General features: G+C 42.5%; 2 protein-coding genes across 5 annotated transcripts in view; one reads left to right on the forward strand and one right to left on the reverse strand.

Moving 5' to 3' along the window:
* Positions 1-3,972, forward strand: part of esr1 (estrogen receptor 1) — a 130,593-nt gene extending 126,621 nt beyond the window's left edge. For all 4 annotated transcript variants that reach the window (XM_052013151.1, XM_052013154.1, XM_052013153.1 and 1 more), the window contains one exon: positions 3,551-3,972. In XM_052013151.1, the coding sequence (XP_051869111.1) occupies positions 3,551-3,770 (220 nt within the window). In that variant the 3' untranslated portion in view covers positions 3,771-3,972. The remainder of the gene's footprint in view (positions 1-3,550) is intronic.
* A 7,019-nt stretch (positions 3,973-10,991) lies between these two features.
* Positions 10,992-22,913, reverse strand: part of syne1b (spectrin repeat containing, nuclear envelope 1b) — a 392,896-nt gene continuing 380,974 nt past the window's right edge. The window contains 1 exon segment of the mRNA XM_052012795.1: positions 10,992-14,482. Coding sequence (XP_051868755.1) covers positions 14,239-14,482 — 244 coding nt within the window. The 3' untranslated portion in view covers positions 10,992-14,238.

Below are 22,913 nucleotides of genomic sequence, written 5' to 3' on the forward strand. Positions count from 1 at the left end.
GTCAACAGGTCACTCTCAATTTATCTCAAGATGCCTTCCATCGCATTTATTTCGCTTTGTTGTCAATTCTGGAATTTTGTTTACCAGTTTAAGATATTGTCACCTGGTTACACTCACTTCTATAGTTTAACATGAAGTAAACGTCACTGGAATCTCAAAAGAACATAGAACACTACAGCACAATACAGGACCTTCGGCCCACGATGTTGTGCCAACATTTTATCCTGCTCTATCGAACCCTTCCCTCCCACATAACCCCCTATTTTTATATCATTCATGTGTCTATTTAAGAGTCTCTTAAATGTCCCTAATGTATCTGCCCACACAACCTCTGCCGGCAGTGTGTTCCACGCACCCACCTCTCCCTGTGTAAAAAAAACTTACCTCTGACATCCCCTTTATACCTTTCTCAATCACCTTAAAATTATGCCCCCTTGTGTTAGCCATTTTCACCCTGGGAAAAAGTCGCTGACTGTCCACTTGATCTATGCCTCTTATCATCTTGTACACCTCTATCAAATCACCTCTCATCCTCCTTCACTCCAAAGAGAAAAGCCCTAGCTCGCTCAACCTATCCTCATAAGACATGCTCTCCAATCCAGGCAGCGTCCTGGTAAATCTCCTCTGCACCCTCTCTAAAGCTTCCACATCCTTCCTATAATGAGGCGACCAGAACGGAACACAATACTCTAAGAATGGTCTAACCAGAGTTCTATAGAGCTGCAACATCACCTCACAGCTCTTGAGCTCAATATCCTGACTAATGAAGGCCAACACTCCATATGCCTTCTTAACAACCCTATCGACCTATTAACCTTGTACTCTGCCTTCAAATTTGATCTCCCGAAGTGTATCACTTCACACCTATCTGGGTTGAACTCCATCTGCCACTTCTCAGCCCAGCTCTGCATTCTATCAATATCCTGTTGTAATCTACGGCAACCTTCTACACTATCCACAACACCACTAATCTTTGTATCATCAGCAAACTTACTAACCCACCCTTCCACATCCTCATCCAAGTCATTTATAAAAATCGCAAAGAGCAGGGGTCTCAGAACAGATCCCTGCAGAACACCACTGGTCACTGACCTCCAGGCAGAAGATGCTCTATCTACCACCACCTTCTATGGGCGAGCCAATTCTGAATCCACACAGCCAAGTTTCCCTGGATCCCATGCCTCCTGACTTTCTGAATAAGCCTTCCATGAGGAACCTTATCAAACGCCTTACTAAAATCCTGGTATACCACATCCACCGCTCTACCTTCATCAATGTGCTTTGTTACATCCTCAAAGAATTCAATCAGGCTCATGAGGCACGACCTGCCCCTCACAAAACCATGCCAACTGACCCTATGCTTCTCTAAATGCCCATAAATCCTGTCTCTAAGAATCTTCTCCAGTAATTTGCCCACCACTGAAGTAAGACTCACTGGTCTGTAATTCCTAGGGTTATCCCTACTCCCTTTCTTAAACAAAGGAACAACATTCGCCACCCTCCAATCATCTGGCACTACTCCCATGGCCAGTGAGGATGCAAAGATCATCGCCAAAGGTGCAGCAATCTCTCCCCTAGCTTCCCATAATAACCCTGGATATATCCCGTCTGGCCCCATTGACTTTTTTTTCCTAATGTTTTTCAATAGTTCCAGCACATCCTCTTTCCTCACGTCGACATATTCTAGCATATCAGTCTGTCGTACGCCATCCTCACAAAGGTCCAGGTCTCTCTCTCTGGTGAATAATGAAGCAAAGTATTCATTAAGGACCTCCCCTACCTCTTCCGACTCCGGATACACGTTTCCTCTTTTATCCCTGATCGGCCCTACCCTCACTCTAGTCATCCTCTTATTCTTCACATATGTGTAGAACTCCTTGGGGTTTTCCTTGATCCTACTCGCCAAGGACTTCTCAAGTCCCCTTCTAGCTCTCCTAAGTCCATTCTTAAGCTCCCTCCTGGCTACCTTGTAACTCTCCAGAGCCCTGTCTGATCCATGCTTACTAAACCTCAGGTAAATTTCTTTCTTCCCCTTGACAAGATATTCTACATCTTGTGTCAACCACGGTTCCTTCACTCTACCATCCTTACCCCGCCCTAATGGGACAAACCTATCCAGAGCCCCATGCAAGTATTCCTTAAACAACCTCCACATTTCCGCCGTGCACTTCCCCAAGAACATCTGTTCCCAATTTACACTCCCAAGTTCCTGCCAAATAGCATCATAATTCCCCCGGCCCCAGTTAAATACTTTCCCATATCGTCTGCTCCTATCCCTCTCCAAGGCTATGGTAAAGGTCAAGGAGTTATGGTCACTATCTCCAAAATGCTCTCCCACCGAGAGATCTGAAACCTGATCAGATTGCCTAGTACCAGGACCAGTATGGCCTCTCCTCTAGTCGGCCTGTCCACATTACTGTGTCAGGAATCCTTCCTGTACATACCGAACAAACTCTGTCCTATTTATCCCCTTTACACTAAGGAGGTGCCAATCAATATTAGGGAAGTTGAAATCACCCATGAAAACAAACCTGTTATTTTTGCACTTCTCCAAAATCTGCCTCCCGATCTGCTCCTCAATGTCTCTGCTGCTATTGGCAACTTTATTTCAGAGAAACGTTTTGCAATTAAAAGCATGATTTATTTAAAAGAATTCTGCATAATCCAGGATGAAATGTAGACCTGATGGTCTTATAACTTCTTTCTTTTGCTGTTGATTTTGTAATTTACTCCCTGTGAAAAGATACTGTTTACCTCCTGAATGTTCCTGATCTATAGAAGTGAATTTCTTCCAGTGACCAGCAGTGTAGTTGACCAATACAGCTACAACTTCCAGTTTTCTGCTACCATTCTATTGAAGTGGCTGGTCTATATAACAAAATCATGTAGCATTTTGGGTGTTCTTAAAGAGGAGTGACAATGAGTTAAACAATGATTCAAGACCAAAAGGAAAAAACCTGTAGATGCTGGAAATCTGAAATAAAAACAGAAAATGCTGAAGATGCTCAGCGGGTCGATGGGCCGAATGGCCTAATTCTGCTCCTACGTCTTATGGAGTAGGCAGCATCAGCGTTCACGTTTTGGGTTGGTGACCTTTCATCAGAACCAGAGAAAGATAGAAATCAAAGATGTTTAAAGCTGTAGATAAAGCAGAGGAACAAAGAGGTTAAAGGCTTTGCCTGTGATAGGGTAGAGACCAGGAGAGACTGAATGTCACAAGAGATGGTGGTGCTGACAGAGAGAGAGAGAGAGAGTAGTGAAGGCTTGTTGATCACAGCTGATCTGTCTGGAGAAGGTGTAAATAGAAGGAGATGTCATTCATCTCATTTTCACCTCCTCTGCAGCTTAAATCTTTGATTTTTAACTTTACCTAGTTCTGATGAAAGGTCATTGACTTGAACTGTTAGCTCTGTTTCTCTCTCCACAGATGCTGCCTGACCTGCTGAGCATTTCCAGCACTTTCTGTTTTTATCTGGGATATTTCTCTCTCTGTAGTGTGTAGGTTGCTGAATGCTGAACTGATTTCCCCACAATGTGCTTTGATCACCAGTAACAAGGGAATGGAGCACCTGTACAATATGAAGTGTAAGAATGTGGTGCCACTGTATGACTTGCTGCTGGAGATGCTTGATGCTCACAGACTGCACATGCCAATGGAGAAGGCGCAGCCTGGAGGAAATGGCACAAGTCCATTGAATAGAGGGGCCACCTCATCCACTTCTTCGTTGTCACTAAAGAAGACTGATGTGACTTTTGAAACATCCAGATAGGTAACTGATGCGCTGCTGCACAGTATTAACAGAAACCCCAACAAAAAGAACTACCTATGATCACATGCAAATGAAGCAAATTTCACTGCAGCAAAATCACATAGCTTCAGCTTCATCTAAATACACGCCATCCAGCTCCTTACCACAAAGAAGAATGCCCTACTGACTGAGAACTGGGATTATCAATGATGCAGGAACAGTGAGTTACTTCCTGCAGTTCTGTAAAAGTTTTCTAATATTGCTGAAAAATTTAGCACAATTCTAAATGCTTCTAACTTCAGTGCAAACGGTGCTCACCAAAACTGTAAGACAAACAGCAAACGCTTCATGATGCATTGCCTTTTAACAAGTACTTAGGAATGAGATGAGTTGGGCACTGACAGTTTACCTCAGAAACCTGGAGTCAAATCCACTGCTGGCTGGTCTGGGATTTTGTTTTACTCATTGTGGGATGTGGGCATTGCAGGTAATTACTTGTGGTAGTGAGTCACTGCCTTCAAGCACTGCAGTCCACATGGTAAAGGGACCTCCCACAGTGCTGTTGAGTAGGGGATTCCCCATTTTTGCTTCAGGAATGATGAAGGAATGTTAGGATAACTTGATGGTCTTTCCATGTGACTGCTGCCCTTCTCCTACTAAATGACAGAGGTGCTGGGTTTGGAACATGCTGTCGAATAAACCATGGCAAGTTGTTGCAGTGCATTTTCTAGACAGTATAACCTGCAGTCAGGGAGCGGTGGTAGTGGAGGGTGTGTACATTTTGGGTGGTGGATGAGCTACTTCATGTTGGATGCTGTTGAGCTCAGTGAGTGTCAGTGGAGGTGCATTTGTCCGGACAAGTCGAGAGTATTCCATTGTATTCCGTACTTGTACCTTACAGATGATGGGAAGGCTTTTGGGTATCAGAGGTGAGCCACTCACTGCAGGATACCCAGATTTTAATTTGCTCTTGTAGTGTGTTAAGTTTCTGTTGAATGGTAATCCCTTTACCCCAGGATGTTGGTGGGGATGCTCACTGCTGGTATTTGTGTGGACTGAATGTTATTTGTCACTGATCAGACCATGCCTGAATCTTGCCAAGATCTTCATAGAGTCTTAGAGGAATACAGAATGGAAACAGGCCTTTTGTCCCTTGATGCATGTTGTCATGGAGTTGAAAGTATTTGAAGTGGAATGACTCTCAATGCACTTCCCGTGGCTGTAATAGGGCAGCTAAAGTGGGGATTGGAGATGAAATGTCATACTGGTACTTGGTGGACAGTTTTTTTGAGGAAGGAGTGGGGCACTGTTGCTGGCATAGAATTGAGGAAAGTTCACTTTTACTTGTGATCTCTTTCCCTCATCTTCAGCACCAACTTTAAGAAGTAGAGCACATAATATTATCCCTTTGGAATCTGCTTGTGAAATTCCTAGTAACCCAGTCCATCAATGTTGGTCATATTACAATCTATATCTGCTTCATTGAAAAATTGGCTTCTGGTGTGCTCATTATTAAATAGAATGGATAGTTTTCTGCCCAGTGAAGATATTTATAAAATGACCTAGATTTAATGGAGTGTCTCCTTCTTTAATTATTTGTGCTCTGCATATCTGTACAGTTAAGTTTGGTATTCTTGTTGGGTCAAAATCCTGGAACTATTGAGTGAATAGAATCTTCACCACGTGGACTGCAGCAATTCAAAGCCCAGCACCTTTTCAGTGACAGCAAGCAATGAGTTTTAAATGCCAGCCTTGCCTTTACCCCAAAATAAATTTTAGTAAGTAACAGATATTACTGGATATGGAACACACCATGATCAGGGGCTGAGATTTTTGAAAATCATGGTGTTATCCAGACTCTGATGCTGACTTCAGGGCCTGATTCTGGCAGTGCTTTTTGTCACTCATTGGGCAAATCCCATTCTAAACCCTGACAGGAGAAGGAACTTTGCTCTGAACCGAAGTCTTGAGTTGTCCAGAGATTGGCAATACCTCATCCATTGGAAAGCCACTCTTTCTGCAGCAGGACAGTTCATTCTGAATCACTGCTGCATTCTCAGTGAAAGGATGTATCTCCTCTTTTAGAGCAGCCTCAACTTTTGGCATAACAGGCTTAGATGTGATGTGAAAACGTAAGAAGATAGGAGCAAGAGTAGGCCACTCGGCCCCTCAAGCCTGCCCATTTAATATGATCATAACTGATTGACCCCAGGACATCTCCTCTTCTGTACCAGTTGCCAAATTCCCAAATCTTTCAAAAATCTACTTCCTCTTTAAACACCCCCAATGATCCAGCCTCCACATCCCTCTGGGCTAGAGGATCCCAGAGAGTCACCACTCGCTGGGAGAAGTTGTTCCTGTGCACCTGAGTTTTAAATGCCCACCCCCCCCAACCTTAGTATGTCTCCCGGTTCAGGATTCTCCCACTTGTGGAAACATATGGATGATGTTTCCCAATCTTGTTGGTTCACCTGTTGTTCTATCACATCAGAGATTTATTAATTGGATGCCAGCAAATTACTGCAGGGCTGGAGTAGCGATTGGTGGGTTGGGAGGGTATTAAGTTTGGAGGTCCAGTAATGTTGCTGTTACTTTAAGGATTGGAAGAGTATTTCACAAACAAGTTCTCTATTACATTGGTTCCGCTGCCCCTTTGAGACCACTCTGAGGGCAATAGACACCGTGTTGGCCTATTTAAGAAATATACACTTACCTTAGCCTTGGTGCAGCAAAGAATCACAAGGTGATTCCTGGGATGAAGGGATTGTTCTCTGAGGAAAAATTGGGCCCTTATTCTGTAGTGTAGAAGGATGAGGAGGTGAGTCCTGGGGTCGATCAGCCATGACAGTATTAACTGGCGAGCAGGCTTAGAAGTAAAGATTTTCAGGGGGTTTGACAGGGTAGATGTTGAGAGGATTTTCCTCTGGTGGGGAAATTGAAGACTAAGATGCGGAGTTTCAGGATAAGGGGCTGTCCATTTGAGACTCAGATGAGGAATTTCTTAACTGACGATTGTGAATCTTTGGAATTCTCTGACATCAGTTCTATTCAAAGTTGGGAGAAAGAGACTGTAGGGGAATCGGGGATTATGGATGTGGCGTATGAAAGTGGAGTAGAGACCAGCGATCATTTCAACCAGATGAATGGTGGTGCAGGCCCAGGGACTGTATGGCTTGCTCCTGCCTCTGTTTCTTATTCAGTCATGGTCTAAACCAGCAGACCCAACACTTGGGCAAAACCAGATAAGATCTAGATGGGTTATAGGTTTATAGTACATGGCATCACAGAATCAGATCATAATGATTGCAAACTAGAGTAAGTCATTCACTTTGCAAGGATCTGTTCAATCTGTGAAAACCTCTCTTGTGAGCCAGGGTGTGTGAAGTGTTTTAAAGACATGTAGAATGCTCTGCATATTCTGTAGCTGTGTGCTGCTCATTCTGAGCTAAGGGTTCATATCTGTAGTTTTCAGTCATCATTGAGAAGCTAAAGTAGCTCCTTGGCTGCCAGAGTCCTAGAGCTTAGAGCTCGAGACTTAGTTATCCTTTCCCTGAATTGATGGCAGGACCTTTTCCAGATGTTGTCTTACGATTCTGGGAACTTCAGTTGCTCTTGATAGATTTACTGTGAGCTCTTTAGATCTGTTGGCTCAGGAGTTTCAGCATCTTGGTGACAGTTGAAACATCAATGAATGCTTTCACAAGATCCTCTGCACCAGAAAGATGAGGTAAATTTTCTCTCCTGGGTAAAGAATTATTTTAAGAAGTTCAAAGTAATAAAGGGTTTGATATAGGAGGAAGTGGGAAAAGGGTCAGGAACCAGAAAGGTAATTTTCAAAATAACCCAGGGCAGGAATGAGGACAATTGTGAAGTGTTAAATGTGATCTGGAATGCCTTGCCTGGAAGGGTGGTGGAAGCAGATTAGAAGTAACTTCCAACAATTTTCGTACAAATCCTCCAAAAGGAAGTTGCTGGACTGTAGGGGAAGGGCAGGATGGTGGAACCACTGGAGAGCACTTTCAAAGACACTGTGGGCTGAATTGCACCTTTCTGTGTTGAATGATTCTGGCAATGGGTGTTATCACTTTCAGAGAGCAGAAGGTTGTGCCTCTCATTAGCTTGATGGCGAAATCTACAAGTTGCTCTTTAACTGGGAAAATGTTAATTTATAGTGAGAGATGATTGTTAAGTGGAAGTGAGGTGAGGTATGCAGTGCTGGAGATGATTTGTTCTTGTCCTTTTATAAATGGACCTTTACACATGGCTGCTGTACCTAAAGCCAGAGTTGGATGCCAGTTTGTGTGTCTGTTATCTATGCAGTATCTTTAGTTCCATGGTGCTGGCAAGCTGATGCAGCAAATCATGAGACAAGTGCATTGATGAGATCACAAAAAGTCACTTTTTAATGTTACTTTAAAAATATTTTACTTTCAGGAGGTAGGGGAAATCCTTTGACAGTACCCAATCATGAATGTGGCTTTTGATTAATTAGGCTTGTGCTTATTGTTAAACAATGATAAAATGGAAATTTTATTGAAGACGTTGGGTTAAATAGCTGAGTGTTACATGATCATGTTACCAGAGATCATGAATTGTGGCTGCTATTTTAATGATCCATTTTAGTTTGTAATATTTTATTCCACCCTTGCACCAAAACAAAACCATCTGGCGGCAGTTCAGGTCTGTACTCAGTGCATTTGCAGATAATTTGGAAAGGAGAGCATTAGAGAATATAAACTCATTAAATTTGAGTTTACTCACTATTGTGAGACTATCGAGGTCAATGACATGGCAATGGTAAAATCTTACAGATTAGTAGGCAACATTCCTTTTCTAGTCTTGCGCTTTCTCTATTGCCCTCTGTAAATCTGATTGCCCTGCTGGCTTCACTCAGTTCCACAAATATCTAAACTACATCCAACATGCACCAGCCTGCTTTCTCCACACAGCTTTTATTTGAACCAAAACAACGTAGTCCATTTCATGTAGCTCTACATCAGTCCCAATTTAATCCTTGAACAATTTCCCATTGTTCCTAAATTAATTCAGCTGCCTCCCTACTCCCCATAGCCCTGTATCACTTTTAACCCGAACCCATTGCTCACCCTGTCCATATTAAATGTATATATGTAGCATTTATTGTGCTATTCTCCAGTTGGCAGCCTTTGGTCTCTCTTTAGATAAATTTAAGAGCACCCACCTATTCCTCTGATAGTAGCTGAGCCCCTACATTTTAAGACCCGATTTCCCGAGCAGAGTGTTAAAGGGGGTGTAGTACTTGCAGTCAGACTGACTGCCCTCGGCACAAGTGGCTGAGAGCTGCTGAGTGATCCAAGAGGGAAAGAGGCCTTTTGGTCCAGTCAGTCCATACTGACTGTCAAGTGTCCACTTAACTAACCCCATGTTATTCTCCCCACCCTGCCCCCCCACCCCACCCCAACCATTAGGGGCAATTTACAGTGGCCAATTAACCTGTGGGAGAACAATGATAAGGCCATGGCTGGGTACTTGGGCAGCAAGAAGCAGAAAGAATGGAAAGATCACACCAGGATGCAGAAATGTCACTCCTCCAGTCAGCAAACACAAAGAATATAAAACATTCTTCTTAACCATGAACAATGACATTTTCACCATGAAACACAAGTTGCAGAATCACCAGTTACCCCGTACTTATAGGTCTGTAAACTTACCCATGAATTACCAGTTATCCCATACTTATAGCTCTGTGAACTTACCCATATGTCATACCCATCGCAGATTTATCTACATAACTCTTATCCCAGTCACTCTGTCTCCTTCTCACCAGAGGACATGGCTTTTGGGTGCTTTTTTTTTGTAAATTTAGACTTAAACTGCCAACCAGACTTATTTATAAATTGGATTACACAGGGAATAGGAAAGTCATTGTGAAAAACAAATACCATAATCTTAGATTATCACTAAATTTGAAGATTTCAATCTGTGAAAATTTGTTTTCGCCAACACCTAATTGAGTCGGTTTGTGGGAGCTGAATTTACAGTGGAGCTTCTGTTGGCTCCCTAACAGGATTGAGCTGTTGTGAAGCAGGTGGGAAACTACTAAGGCCATTTCAGTAATTGAACACTGAAATGTTAGAACAAGGCTCCTTTGATAGTTGAATGGTTGGTCCTGATGATCAGTTAATTAAGATATTATCCACTTGTAAGCCTTGTGGTCTCTAGGCTGTCTACTTGTTTACTTTTGACAATCATGATATGGTCTGTTTGGCAGGCACCAGAATTAATGCAAGAACAGTGATTTTTATCCATAACTGCACTGGAAAGCCCGTCAGCCAGTTGTCTTGCATTCAGTACCACTACGTAGGGCTTCTTTTATGACTGCTTCTTGAAGATGATCTTCAAAAAGCTTCCATTCTGTCGAAAGTCCTATAGGAGGGAAATGTCCCAGATCATCACTACCAATGAAAGAGCATGTGAGAAGCACTTAGACCTATCTTATTGTTCCATCCAAGTAGCTTAATTGTTGGGGGCATCTCGCATCTCTAGTTTGTCCTCCATCCCTACTGTCATAAAATGTGGTTAATTGTAACAACTTGAGTACAAAGATAAGGGTCTCAGTTATAATGGGACACTATTAATTACAAAGAATGAGCCCAGTGATGGAACAAGTCACTTTCCCTGAAGATCATTGGTGAATGTATAATACCATGAATTCTTTCTCAATGTCCCATTGCTAACCAACTACCAGGCCTATGACAATGACATGTGGTATGTTTGCTAAGAAAAATCCCTGATTATAAATACATTTGTTACAGTTTCAAAACTGCAAGTTATAAAGTATTGTTCCCCATGAATCACTTGAGACTCAGTGCTATACCATACTGAAGGTCTCCTGGCAGTGATAGATCAGTTTGAGACCCACATTACTCTGTAGCTCGCCTGTACAGACAAGATGAATGTATTTCTGTGGGTTATCACAGCTTATACTTTGTGAATAGAGCAATTTTTAAAGCATTTACAAGCTTCTCTGAGTGACCTGCTTCATCAGTCTACGAAAATAGTTTGCAATTTTTTTGAACTTTTTGAAATCATTGGAAGAGGACATACATTGGGTTTAATACGCAAGGATTGGAATTTATATATCGCTTTAACTTTACTGCATAATCTGAATCATACTGTAGAAATAAGTATAATTTGAAAAGGCAAGAAAATGGCATACATTAATAATTTTTATGGCAGCTGCTTAAAATCTCCCTTGTTGAATTATGCAAATGATTTAAAAATTTATTCTTTACTGCTGTTTAAAGTAACAGTGAATTACAGATTGAAATTGCACTTATGTGAAACTTGCCCAAAAGCTCCAGGTTGATCATGGAGCTGATGTGTATTCAGTCAAACCTTTTTTAAAAAATGTGAAAAGCTCCCCAAAATGGCTGGTTTTAAAACACTGTGGCATTACACTCTGAACTTAAGGAAACAAAGATATGTTTGCACATTGAGCAAATTCCAGAGGTTCCAAGTGCCATCAAACTCTACTGATCTTGCAAGTCTTGAAGAAAAATGTCGACATTGAAGCTTAAGAAAAACCTACAAAGTGTACTGTATTTTGCATTGAATTGCTGAATACTCTGGATTCTATTCCAACTATGTAATGCAGAACAGTTCTGATTAACAGAATTACATGATTAACATGAATTACAGTTCTTTAAGTTTGGTAGGGCTGTGACAATAGTTACAAGCAGAATGCCTTTTGACCGTTATTTTCCTGCATTCTACTTATAGAGTTGTGTCAGGTCAATGCCTTGTTTAGGAAGTCAATGAAGTGCTTTTGTTCAAAAATGTTAATGTTCATTATTTTTTAAAGCTTGTATCGCCTTTTTATTTGCTTGTGATGCAATTCCACCCGTTTCCACGGGTAAAGTGGTGAATGTGAGAACGGGATTCTAGGGGTGAAGCCTATTGTAATAATTGTTTGAGGTGATTCACTCCACTGAAATCCCTGCACAACAATACACACTACATTGGGCACAATGTGTTTGGAATACTGTACATGCCCAAAGTGTTTTAACCAAAGAAAAATGTGTATTTTTTTATTGCAGTTTTGTGTGTAAGGAAAAAAAATTAAATAACTTGCAGCATAGTAAAAGCAAAGCTCAGTGCTGCTAGACAGTACTATGGATCCACAAATGACGGATCATGCCTCTAGCAGATGGCTTGCAGTAAATCTGTAAATTAGACTGTACAAACCATTTCTGTAAGAAAATGAATTCATTCACAATATTTGATTACATTCTTGTGGTTTGTCAGTGTGAATGTGTCACCAAAGAGATCAGGTTAGTTTTCCCCTCATCACTGACAATTCTGCACAAATGCTGCCTTGCTCACCAAGATCTTCTCTGGACTTACTGCAGTTGGAACCACTGTTGCCAGTTTGGATGTGGGAATGATTGACAGATGCAGCAATTGCTTGAGCCTAAACCATCACCTACACCACTTTGTGCTTCTAGCTGTAGAGCAAGGTAATTATTCCCAGTGAAAGTGAGCAGAGCATGTGGGGAGGGGGAGGGGGTGAAAGTTGGGCATAATTAAGCTTTTGCAAAAGGAAGTGGTGATTGTCAGGAGGACCACGTTAACAGATTGACATACAGCTGTTGTGAGGTTTTCCTATTCATGCTTCACACCACATGATTCATGCTACCTATATTGGTGAACTGCTCTAACTACCTATTGCCATGTCCTACCTAGTAACTCTAATGGTGGCCCTTTCTCCTTCAATCACCAAAGGGTCTGCACTTTGTAGAACCAAGAAAGTGTTTTGTAACAGACTTTTTCTTTCTTAATATGTTACTCCAGCTGACGCTGCATGTAATTTTTGTGATTTAATTAGGAAATCCTGTGCATGTAGAATGATTTAATTTGCATATTGAATGGGTGAAATAAAACAGTGACTTAACCTTTTATTTTACTGTGTTTTGCTTGGAATCCAGATTTCAGTCTTACAAGTGAGCAGGGCTACACTGTGCTGTAGAAAGGTGCTTTGGTGATGTAATATGGAGTGACTGCATTCCTAGAGCTTTGGAACAGGCTCAGCTCAAGGAGTGGCTCAAAGATGGGTGGGGGACAGAGCACAATGCTGTATCATAGTTGCATTGTCAACCAGATGTCACAATCTTTGAAGGTGACAGAACAAGTCACTGAACAACAGAAATAAGTATGCATAACTCTGGGCTATAAATAAGAGGTACAGAATACAAAAACAAGGGTATTATGCTTAAACTTTTATAAATCAATGCTCAGTGTCAACTCCAACTCTGGAAAAGTTCAGGCAAGGGGGAAGGAGATTGAGTGAGTGGTATCAGGGAATTGCATGGAGAGGCTGAGATTTAAATGTTCAAAATGTTAATGTGGTTCAGTTGAGGAGGTAGTGAGAAACTGGGTAGCAACCCGTTTGCCATGAAAACACGGAATTGTAAATAAACTGGCCAACAAACCTGAATGATATACGAGTAATTAGCCAATGGTATGGGCAGGGAAGAAGTACCATTCCTGGACTGGCTGCAATATTAAGTGGGACAGCTCGAGGCAGATCCCTCTGTAATAAAGAAACACAGCAGGATTGGTCAGGAGCGCAGTAGTGATAACAAAAGCACAAGTGAAAGAAGTAGGTCTTTAATTAGCAACCCAGTTTTCCACTGTACACCAAAAGAACCAGCTTTCATATTATTTCTCCTTAATAGGCAAGGCTGCCTTTGTATAGAAAAATGCACTGCAGATTTACCATTATCTGAACATGCCACTATCAGACAATAACAGTAGTTTAAAAGGTGGGACACTAAAAGCCCTCAAATTAAGAGGTTAAATCCGCTCCTGATTCATGCCGGGATTGCTTCAAATGCGAGTCACGCCAGCTGCGCAGAGCAAGAGATGGGGTTCATGGCAAGATTTATATCTATATGTTATGTACACATCCATGCCCCAACAAAATCTAATATTCAGTCTGTGGACGCTTTGGAAAGAAATTACAAGCAGCACACAGGTAAATCATTCAGCATGTGTTATAACACAAAGGGATAACAGCTTTAGCAAACTGTACATAAATAATTTCTTCAATTTTAGTTTACATCCAATAATTGTCAGAAGTAGTTTTACTTGTGCTTCTGCTCTGCTCAGTCCCTTCCAGATTATTATAATTTGCACCGTCGTTTAAAGGGTTAATTTTTAACAGCTTTTTATATGGCCATTCCTGAAGCAAAGAGTTTTCTTTTAAAAAGAACATGAAAAAGCTATTTAAATCTTATGTTACACATCTTACTGAATCTGGGGACAGGTAACTGGGTGTGTCCTCCTTGTGCCCTACTTGATGTAGGTTGGCTGCAGTTCCTCCCCCCGAGAGGTTGAGAAGGGCCATGAACAGACCAGCCTATGGCCCGAGTCAGAGCCGTGTGCATCTCCCCCTCCTCCTTGGGGGTCCCCATCTGCACGATACTGTTCTCTCATGTCCTCTTACGAATCATATTGGAGGGGGGCCGTTGGTGTATCTCAGCATGGGGTGGAAGGAGCGGGCAAAGTTGTTGGACATGGTACAGCTGTAGTCTTCCTCGTTCATTGGCACCAGGCACGCCAGTGCGATCAACAGCAGCAACAGAAGCTGGAGAGGCAAAGCCGCTCTGAGCACTCGTAGGAAGAAGGAAGGACTCTTCTGGGCTCTCTGCTCCTCAGAACGGGAAGAACCTCCTTGGCTTCCTGTGCTGGACCTGTATTAAGAATACACCAAATAAGGCAGTGGGGTCAAAAGTTAGTTTGGAACACAAAGCTCTTCAGACATTTCCAGCTGTCATTTTGTGTCGGTGAAAATACTAACCTTCAATGAAGGAACCTTGTAGGCTTTGGTGTATCTATTCAGCTTTCAACCTCCACACCCACTGTCAACCTTGACCTGAGGCACAGAATGGCCATTCCATGTGGTGGTGTGGATCACCTCAGTATGGAGCTGTACGTAAACTTTAAACCCACTGCCGCTCCAAGCTGCTGGCAGGGGTTCCAGCATTCAGGATTTGTGTTCCTAAAAAGCACTTATTTCTACATTGCCAGATCCACTAAATTTTATAAAAAGGTCAAACCTCAGTTTCCCAGCTCCTTGGAATATTCCTAGTGTCTCCAGGAACTAAGCATTAATCCATGCGATACCAAAAGATGAAGGGTGATTAAACACAGTTATGTGTCTTCCCATTTTCTTTGAACACTCTTTATTAGTGAAAAAGAATGTTGGAGATGGATTAGAAACACCCCTGCGCTAACAGTAGTACATGGTGTAAATAAAATTCTCTTTGTTTTACAATAGATGGTGGGGATGCACTGCACCTGGAAGGTCAGTTGGAAGTTTGCAGCTCAGGGAGGGGAAATGATGAATCTTTCAAGAATTATTCCCAGCTCCAGCCTCAATTGGTAACCTAGGGGCTGGAAAACCCACTGCTCTCCCTGTAATGTTCCTGGAAATCCTCCCCCCCAGCCCCAATAATATTTCTTCTTTGCTGATTGGAGTGGGGCTTCCTCTGTTGCATCAAGAGTGGTTTACACAATGGGTGCCCTTTACAGGGAGCTAGAGTGGTTATTGACTGGGCTGAGATTGTATATTACAGAAGGCAATTGTCTTTAAGGATAACACTTACTTAAGTCCAGATGCTCTTCTGAAGTTTATTTCCAATGTCCGAGGAAGTTGAAGTTCAATTTTCCCCAGAGGATTATTTTTCTTTTATCAGCCCTGGATTGCCTTCCTTCAATTTTTGCTCCCGTAGGAGCAAAGGCTGCTGTGTGACCAAAGGCTGGGGTAGTTGTTGTTCCCAGTCATCTATCAGCCCAACAATTTCACATGTAATTCTAAGTGCAACACAATCTACAGCTATAAGGAGTAACTAAGAGATGGCAGCAAAACCGGAGCAATCTTCTGCAAGTATTGACTAATTCAGAATAGGCTCCCTGTTCGCCAACTAATGGCACCATGTAGCTCTGTTACCGCTGTAACAACATTAGAATCAGTTACTAGATTTCACCTTCCTGTCGGAGAGCGAAGCTAGCCCCACAGTAGCCAACTGTGTGACTTTTAACAGTTTGGAATTTGAGCTGCCTTTCCCTTGTTTATGAAACTGCCAAATGCTTTAGGCTGAAACACAACTTAAATCCTTCAAGTCCCTTAATCCAAATCCAATAGGGTGGAACAAACCAAGTTCTTCCCCTCAACCAATCCACATGAGAGTGGGCACAAATTTAAATCAAAAGTAACTCACATGTCACATGTACAAGAGTGAATTTCCTTGCTTGCTCTCATCTCATGCCATGTCCAATTGCATAGAGTGAGCTCCCAACAGAAACCCAGGCCCAGACATGCACATGGCATTAACTATGGGCTTTGAAAGCCAACAGGCTTTCAAGCACACAATATAATAGTGCACAGAGACCCAAAACTCCTACACTTGCTGTGAACAGGAATTTGGACCCTTGGGCTCTTCCCCTTTCTGAATTTGTACTTGGAACATGGGAAGTCAGTGGCAAAGTCACACTGACAGTCTATCCCCATGGCACTTCCCTGAAGGGCAGTTAGTTTATGAACCAGTTGGCTTTTTATGGCCATTTTTCCCAGAGCCAATTATCTGATTCATTAATTGAAGTAACTGTAAAAGGTGTAACATGAATTCACAGCTTCTGAGCTCCTAGATCAGCACCACAAGCCCATCTTAACATAAATATATTAGCCACTGAAACAATGCAGTAACATTGATCTCCACCTCATTACACAGTATTTACTTTGGCTATGGAACACTACAGACAATAGAAAATGCCTTAGGAACATTTCGGATATTGATAAATATCAAAAAATGATAGAACCTGCTCATGTACCCGGTGTACTAATGCAGACTGAGCCTTCTATGGGGCATAGTCCAGAACACAGTGCATATTCCATGATTAGTAGCTTGGGATCTTTGACAGCATCAGTACATGATATTGATTAAATAATTTAAGTTGGGTAAACATGTTCCGTTCACATTACCTCAGTGTTCCTTTAAAATGAACCATTTTAAACAGGATGCTTGTCTCAGCCATTCGATGAAATAGTGATGTGGCCCCTGCCAATTCCCTACTGCTTGAGACAAAGTATCAGTTGGGGGAAAGAGAAAGACATTAGGTTCCTGCAAAACATTAACAGCGACTGCTCCTACCAGACTGTCACTTTCTGCTCCAGCCTGGTATATTGGGAAGAGTATGCCATATACAATCATCAAACTAGATAAAAACAGGATGAACAAGGCTTGTGCACCCCTTGGGATTCCTACTTGGCGATGGGGAGAGTAAAAGGTACTGTCTTTGGTGCAGGGCCTTATGGATCTTCCATAATCATAGATGAGTGTCTCTCGCAACGACTGTACATGCTTCACATTTATCACTTTTGAGTTTCAGAAGGTCCCTGCAACAATCAGCATTTCCCTATCAGCTAAGGCAGACAGAACTGCATTTAGAAAGAATCTTTCATGACCTCAGATAACACAGACATCACACCAGAAACAGTAGATCCCCATGCAGGTGGCACATTTTAAAACGTGATCACTTGCATGGAGTCCAGTTCAGAGCTGTCGTTGTAAGGTGGAAAATGTAGCAGCAACTCAAGATCCCAAGAAACAGCAAGGAGATCATGGGAAGATAATATGCTTCGCAAGATGTTAAATATTGGCCAGAACATCAGGAAGAACACGGCATATTTAAAGAGTGTTTTCCCAGTGTTCTGGCCTACCTTTTGTGATGCTAAAACTATTGTATAAATAGAGGACATCACACCAGAAACAGTAGATCCCCATGCAGGTGGAATCCTCATGTCCTGCTGCACCTTTACTTTTAAAACCCTACCCTCAAACCCAATTCACAGTTTGGAACAGATGCAATTGGACACTTCAATGTCTGGTTCAGTTCGGTGCCAGTCACTGATGAGCAGTAGAAGGATCTGACCAGGCAAAAGCAGAAGTTTTGGGTGAGGGCTTGCCAGGAGCTGGTACAAATTAACTCAGTGCAGAAGGAACTGGGGAGGGATGAGTCTGCCTAGGGGAGTAGCAGTAAGGCGTTGACCTTTTGCTATACCATACTGCATCAGCAGAACAGATAAAGGGGGTAGCATAGTGGTTAGCATAATGCTTTACAGCGCCAGCGACCCAGGTTCAAATCTGGCCACTGTCTGTAAGGAGTATGTACGTTCTCCCCGTGTCTGTGTGGGTTTCCTCTGGGTGCTCTGGTTTCCTCCCACATTCTAAAGACGTACAGGTTAGGAAGTTATGGGCGTGCTATGTTGGCGCCGGAAGCGTGGCAACACTTGCGGGCTCCCCCCCCCCCCCCAAAATCACTACGCAAAAGATGTATTTCACTGTGTGTTTCGATGTACATGTGACTAATAAAGATCTTGTCTTAATTGAATAGGGTGACCTAATGCTCCTATGCTTGTATCAGGAACAAGTGTGTGCCACCCACCACCCAAACCCTTTCTGTCACTAATCAGATCTCAGTTCATTACTATGGCTCTATTAACCTGTCCTAGCCAAGCACTGATACATTATCACCCTGTACATTTTGATTTTACACCCTAAAAGCGATTTTATAACTGGTATTGAAACTTCCACAATCCAAAGGAACTCAATAACGTAGGCACCTCTAATGATATTATCTCGCATTCAGTAACATCCACAGGTACAATCTCGCAGATTGTGGCTGCTTGCACAACACAGTAGCCTGCAGCAAACGCGTACACAGGAAGGTTAAACGTTTGTTTGCTTAACACTGTGTTGCTACTGTAATGAGTAATCTTTAGAAGGGCAGTAGGCAGAAACGAGGCTGACTAAGGCTGCGTCAGTGCTCCAGGATTTAGTTTACAGATGTGGCTCCTCTCCCAGTCATTCCTAAAGTCCACTATAGTACTCAAAGTCATGGGACATTAAACAGCATCACAGTGTTCCTTTACTGAAGTCCTATTGTACATTACCTCAGATGTCTGAGAACGCCAATAATGGGAGTTAATGAAATGCAATAAACACAACAGGAACAGGCAGTACCTCATTTCTCACTAACAGGTTGGTTTATTAAAATTAAACAGGTTAACCAAAAGATACCTTTCCTGCAGGTAGAGAACATCTCTGATAGATTGAGGTTTGACTGTGTCATCTTTAAATGAAGCCCAGATTTATCACAAGGTTTAACTTCAACCAAATGAAAAAGGTGACTGAACAATGAGGATAAATGCAGTATTAACCACTCCTCACAGATATGCTGACCCACCGACTCTGTCCCTGACACTTAACTGAATTACTACAAACAGATGTACCAAGTTCAATGTGACTTTTCTCTCCAGCTGCATAAGACAACCCCACATCACAGTGATACACGGTTATATTTTGCTACAGGCTACTTTCTCCCCATTGGAAGTCTGAAGCTTATGAAAACAGATTGGGTCTGACACTCATCTTTAAGCCATAAGGTCATGGGGTCAAGTCCTACTCCAAAAACTTGAGCCACAATCCAGGCTGACACCCCAGTGCACTACTGAGGGTGGCATTATCTTTGCGATGAGAAGAGCCACCATACCAATTCAGAGAGCTGGAAAGGAATTCTCCACAGATTCCAACTTTCCACACTGAACAGATTATCCAGAGCCATTTATCAAATTGCTGTTTGTGGGGTCTTGCTGGGCAGAGACTGGCTACATCTCCTACTGCTCTTCAAAAAGTGCTTCGGGGGGATCCCAAGGCTGTTAGAGGTGTTATGTAACGTAAAGCCTTTTTTTTAAAAACTGGATTTGGAGACACATAGCACAGAGCGTAACGTAGCGGTTAGCGCGACGCTATTACAGCGCCAGCGATCGGGGTTTGATTCCCGTCGCTGTCTGTAAGGAGTTTGTACGTTCTCCCGTGTCTGCGTGGGTTTCCTCCGGGTGCTCCGGTTTCCTCCCACATTCTAAAGACGTACGGGTAGGTTAATATGGGTTTAAAGAAAAAGGCCGGCGCGGACTCGTTGGGCCGGAAGGGCCTGTTACCACGCTGTAAAATAAAATTTTAAAATATTTTTAAAAAAACAGGCCCTTCAGCCCACCATATCCAGCCCAAACATCAAAATACTAATCCCATTTACAGCCCTTGGCCTATAGCCTTCCGTGTCTTGGCAATTCAAGTGCCCGTCTAGATACTTATCAATGTTGCAAGAGACTCTGCCTCCACCACGTCAGTCCGTTCCAGATTCCAACCACCCTCGGGGTGAAAAATTCTTCCCCAATCACCTCCTAACTTTCTATCCTTTACCTTTAACCTAGTCCTTGTGGTTTTAGACATCTCTGCTATGGGGAAATTTTTTCTACTATCTACCCTCTTATGCCTCTCATCATTTTGTATACCTCAATCAGGTTCCCTCTCAGTTTCAAGGGAAACAAACCCAATCCATCCAGTCTCTCATAATGGAAACACTCCATTGCAGGTAACAGCTGATGAACCTGTGCACCCACTTCAGTGTGATCACATTCTGTAGTGTGGAGACCAAAGTTGCACAAAATACTCCAGCTATGGCCTTACCAAGGTTTAGAAAATTACACCACGACCTTATATATTCCATGTCCTGGCTAATGAAAGCAACCTGGCTCCATCTGCCGGTTATCCATCACCTCTCCTCAGTCCACCTATCACTACTGTTTTGTCTCCCCCCTCCCCTTTATACAGGCCAGGGTCTTGACCTGAAATGTTGACAATTCCTTTCCCCAGAGATGTTGCCCGATGCACTGAGTTCCTCCAGCAGTTTGTTTTTTGCGAATGAAAGCAAGCATCCTGAATGCCTTCATCACCTCTTCTACTTGTGCTTCCACCTTAAGAATCCTTGGACATGTACAAGGTCCCTCTTTACTCTAATACATGCTGGACCCTGCCATTCATTGTCTAACATTATTTGTCCTTCCAAAATGCATGAACTCTCACTTATCAGGATTAAATTCTATCTGCCCTTGCCCGGCTCATCTTACCAACTGATCAATATTGTCCAAGACTACTCTTCTCACTACCAATTTTTGTGTCATCTACAAACGTACTAATCATACCTCCTACATTCACATCCAAAACTTCAATATATTTAACAAATAGTAAGGTTCCAGCACTGATCCTTATGGTACATCACAAGTCACAGGCATCCAATACAGAAACAACCCTCTACTATCACCCCTCTGCTTCCCATTACTAAACTAATTTTGGACAGAATTGTACACAATACTCCAAGTGCCATCTAACCAGTTTTTAGTAAGTTGCAACATAACATCCCAATTTTATATTCTGTGCCCTGACATGAGGGCAAACATGCCACTTCACCACCCTATCCACCTGTGTTGCCACTTTCAGGGAACTATGGACTTGAACCCCAAGATCCCTTTGTTCATCAACATTTCTTAGAGCCTAACAATTTACTGTGGACACCCTACCCCTATTTGACTTCCGAAAATGCATCATCTTGCACATGTCTGGATTAAATTCCATCTGCCAATGATCCACCCATCTTTCCATCTGATCTTTATTTCGCTGTAGCCCTGGCCAACCTTCCTGCTATCCACAGCACCAATTTTCCCATCTTAGGCAAACTTAAATAATAATTCCTCCTATGTTCATCAATATTTATGACAAACAACAATGGTCCCAGCACTGATCCCTGCAGTACACCACTGGTCACAGACTTCCAATCAGAAAAGCAACCTTCCACCATCACCCATTGACTCCTAACACCAAGCAAATTCTGGGTTCAATTAGCCAGCTCGCTTTGGACTTCATGTGCCACCTTGTCAAATGCCTTAGTAAAGTCCATATAGACCATGTCTACTGCCCTGCCTTCAGCAATCTTCTTAGTTATCTCTTCAAAAAAATTCAATCAAATTAGAGAGTCAGGATATCCCCCCTACAAGCTATGCTGACTATCACTAATCAGTCCCTGACTTTCCAAATATACATTAATACTATCCCTTAGAATCTTCCCTAATAATTTCCTACAATGGATGCAGGGCTCTCCAGTCTATAGTTACCTGGCTTATCCCTGCTGTCCTTCTTAAACAAAGGAAGGACATTAGCTATCCTCCAGTCTTCTGGTACCTCACCTGCGGCTAACAAAGATGCAAAAATTTCCACCAGGACCTCAGCTATCTCCTGCCTTGCTTTCCATAGCATCCTGGGGAAGATCTCATTCCTCCCTGGGGATTTATCAACCTTTATGTGTTCCGCGACATCTAACACCTCGCCCTTCTTGGTGCTGACCTGCTCTAGACTATTAACGTACTGCTCCCTTAACTCACAATCTTCTACATCCTTCTCCTTGGTGAATATAGACGAGACATATTCATTTAGAACTTCACCCACATTGCCTGGCTCCACACATACATTACCCATTTAGTCCCTAAGGGGATTCATTTTCCCCTGCCTACCCTCTTGCTCCTGATATTTTTAGCAGTAGTTCCGAGTTGTCTCAGCAACAGACAGAACAACTGTGGCTGAAGATCTGGTAACCTAACTGGATGAACCTTAAAGACAGTAGAAGCCCATAGTCTTTAAATTCCTCCGACTGCTCAGTTTACTCCATCTTATCTCTTCCATCTCCTGTCCTCACCCCTGAACACAGAGTTTGCTCCCCCAGCCACTATGTTGCTTTGTGCTGCCTCCCCTCCTGCTGCTGGTCATACATGCATCCCACTCTCAGGCACTCCTTCCGTCAGTTTTAAATGTCCTCTCTGACCAAATATTTGCACTCCCCTGCTCTCCTCTCTGCTCTTTCCTTCAACCTACTTGTGAAGGATATCCCTTCAACCTGAAGCAAATGCAAACTGTTATGGTTACAAACTATACACAGTTGGTGGAGATCATATTTCACATGACCTCTTCATTGTATTGGATTCTTCATCTTAAATCTCAAATGCATTGGAATCTATCACCATCTCTTATAGCGCCAGGAAATTTCAGAAAAATAACATCGTTTGACTTGTTTCTTAAAACCAACAGTTTGATTGGTTTGATCTTTATGCACCAGAGAGGTTTGATGGGCTAATTTTGATTGATTGAGGTATCAAAACCAACAAATTGATTGGATACTTAAAGCCAGCATGGTTTGATTGGCTGGTCAGTAGACTTGAATCTTAATTGAGCC

Source organism: Pristis pectinata, chromosome 3 (genome assembly GCF_009764475.1).
Source record: "Pristis pectinata isolate sPriPec2 chromosome 3, sPriPec2.1.pri, whole genome shotgun sequence".
Classification (NCBI taxonomy): Eukaryota; Metazoa; Chordata; class Chondrichthyes; order Rhinopristiformes; family Pristidae; genus Pristis; species Pristis pectinata.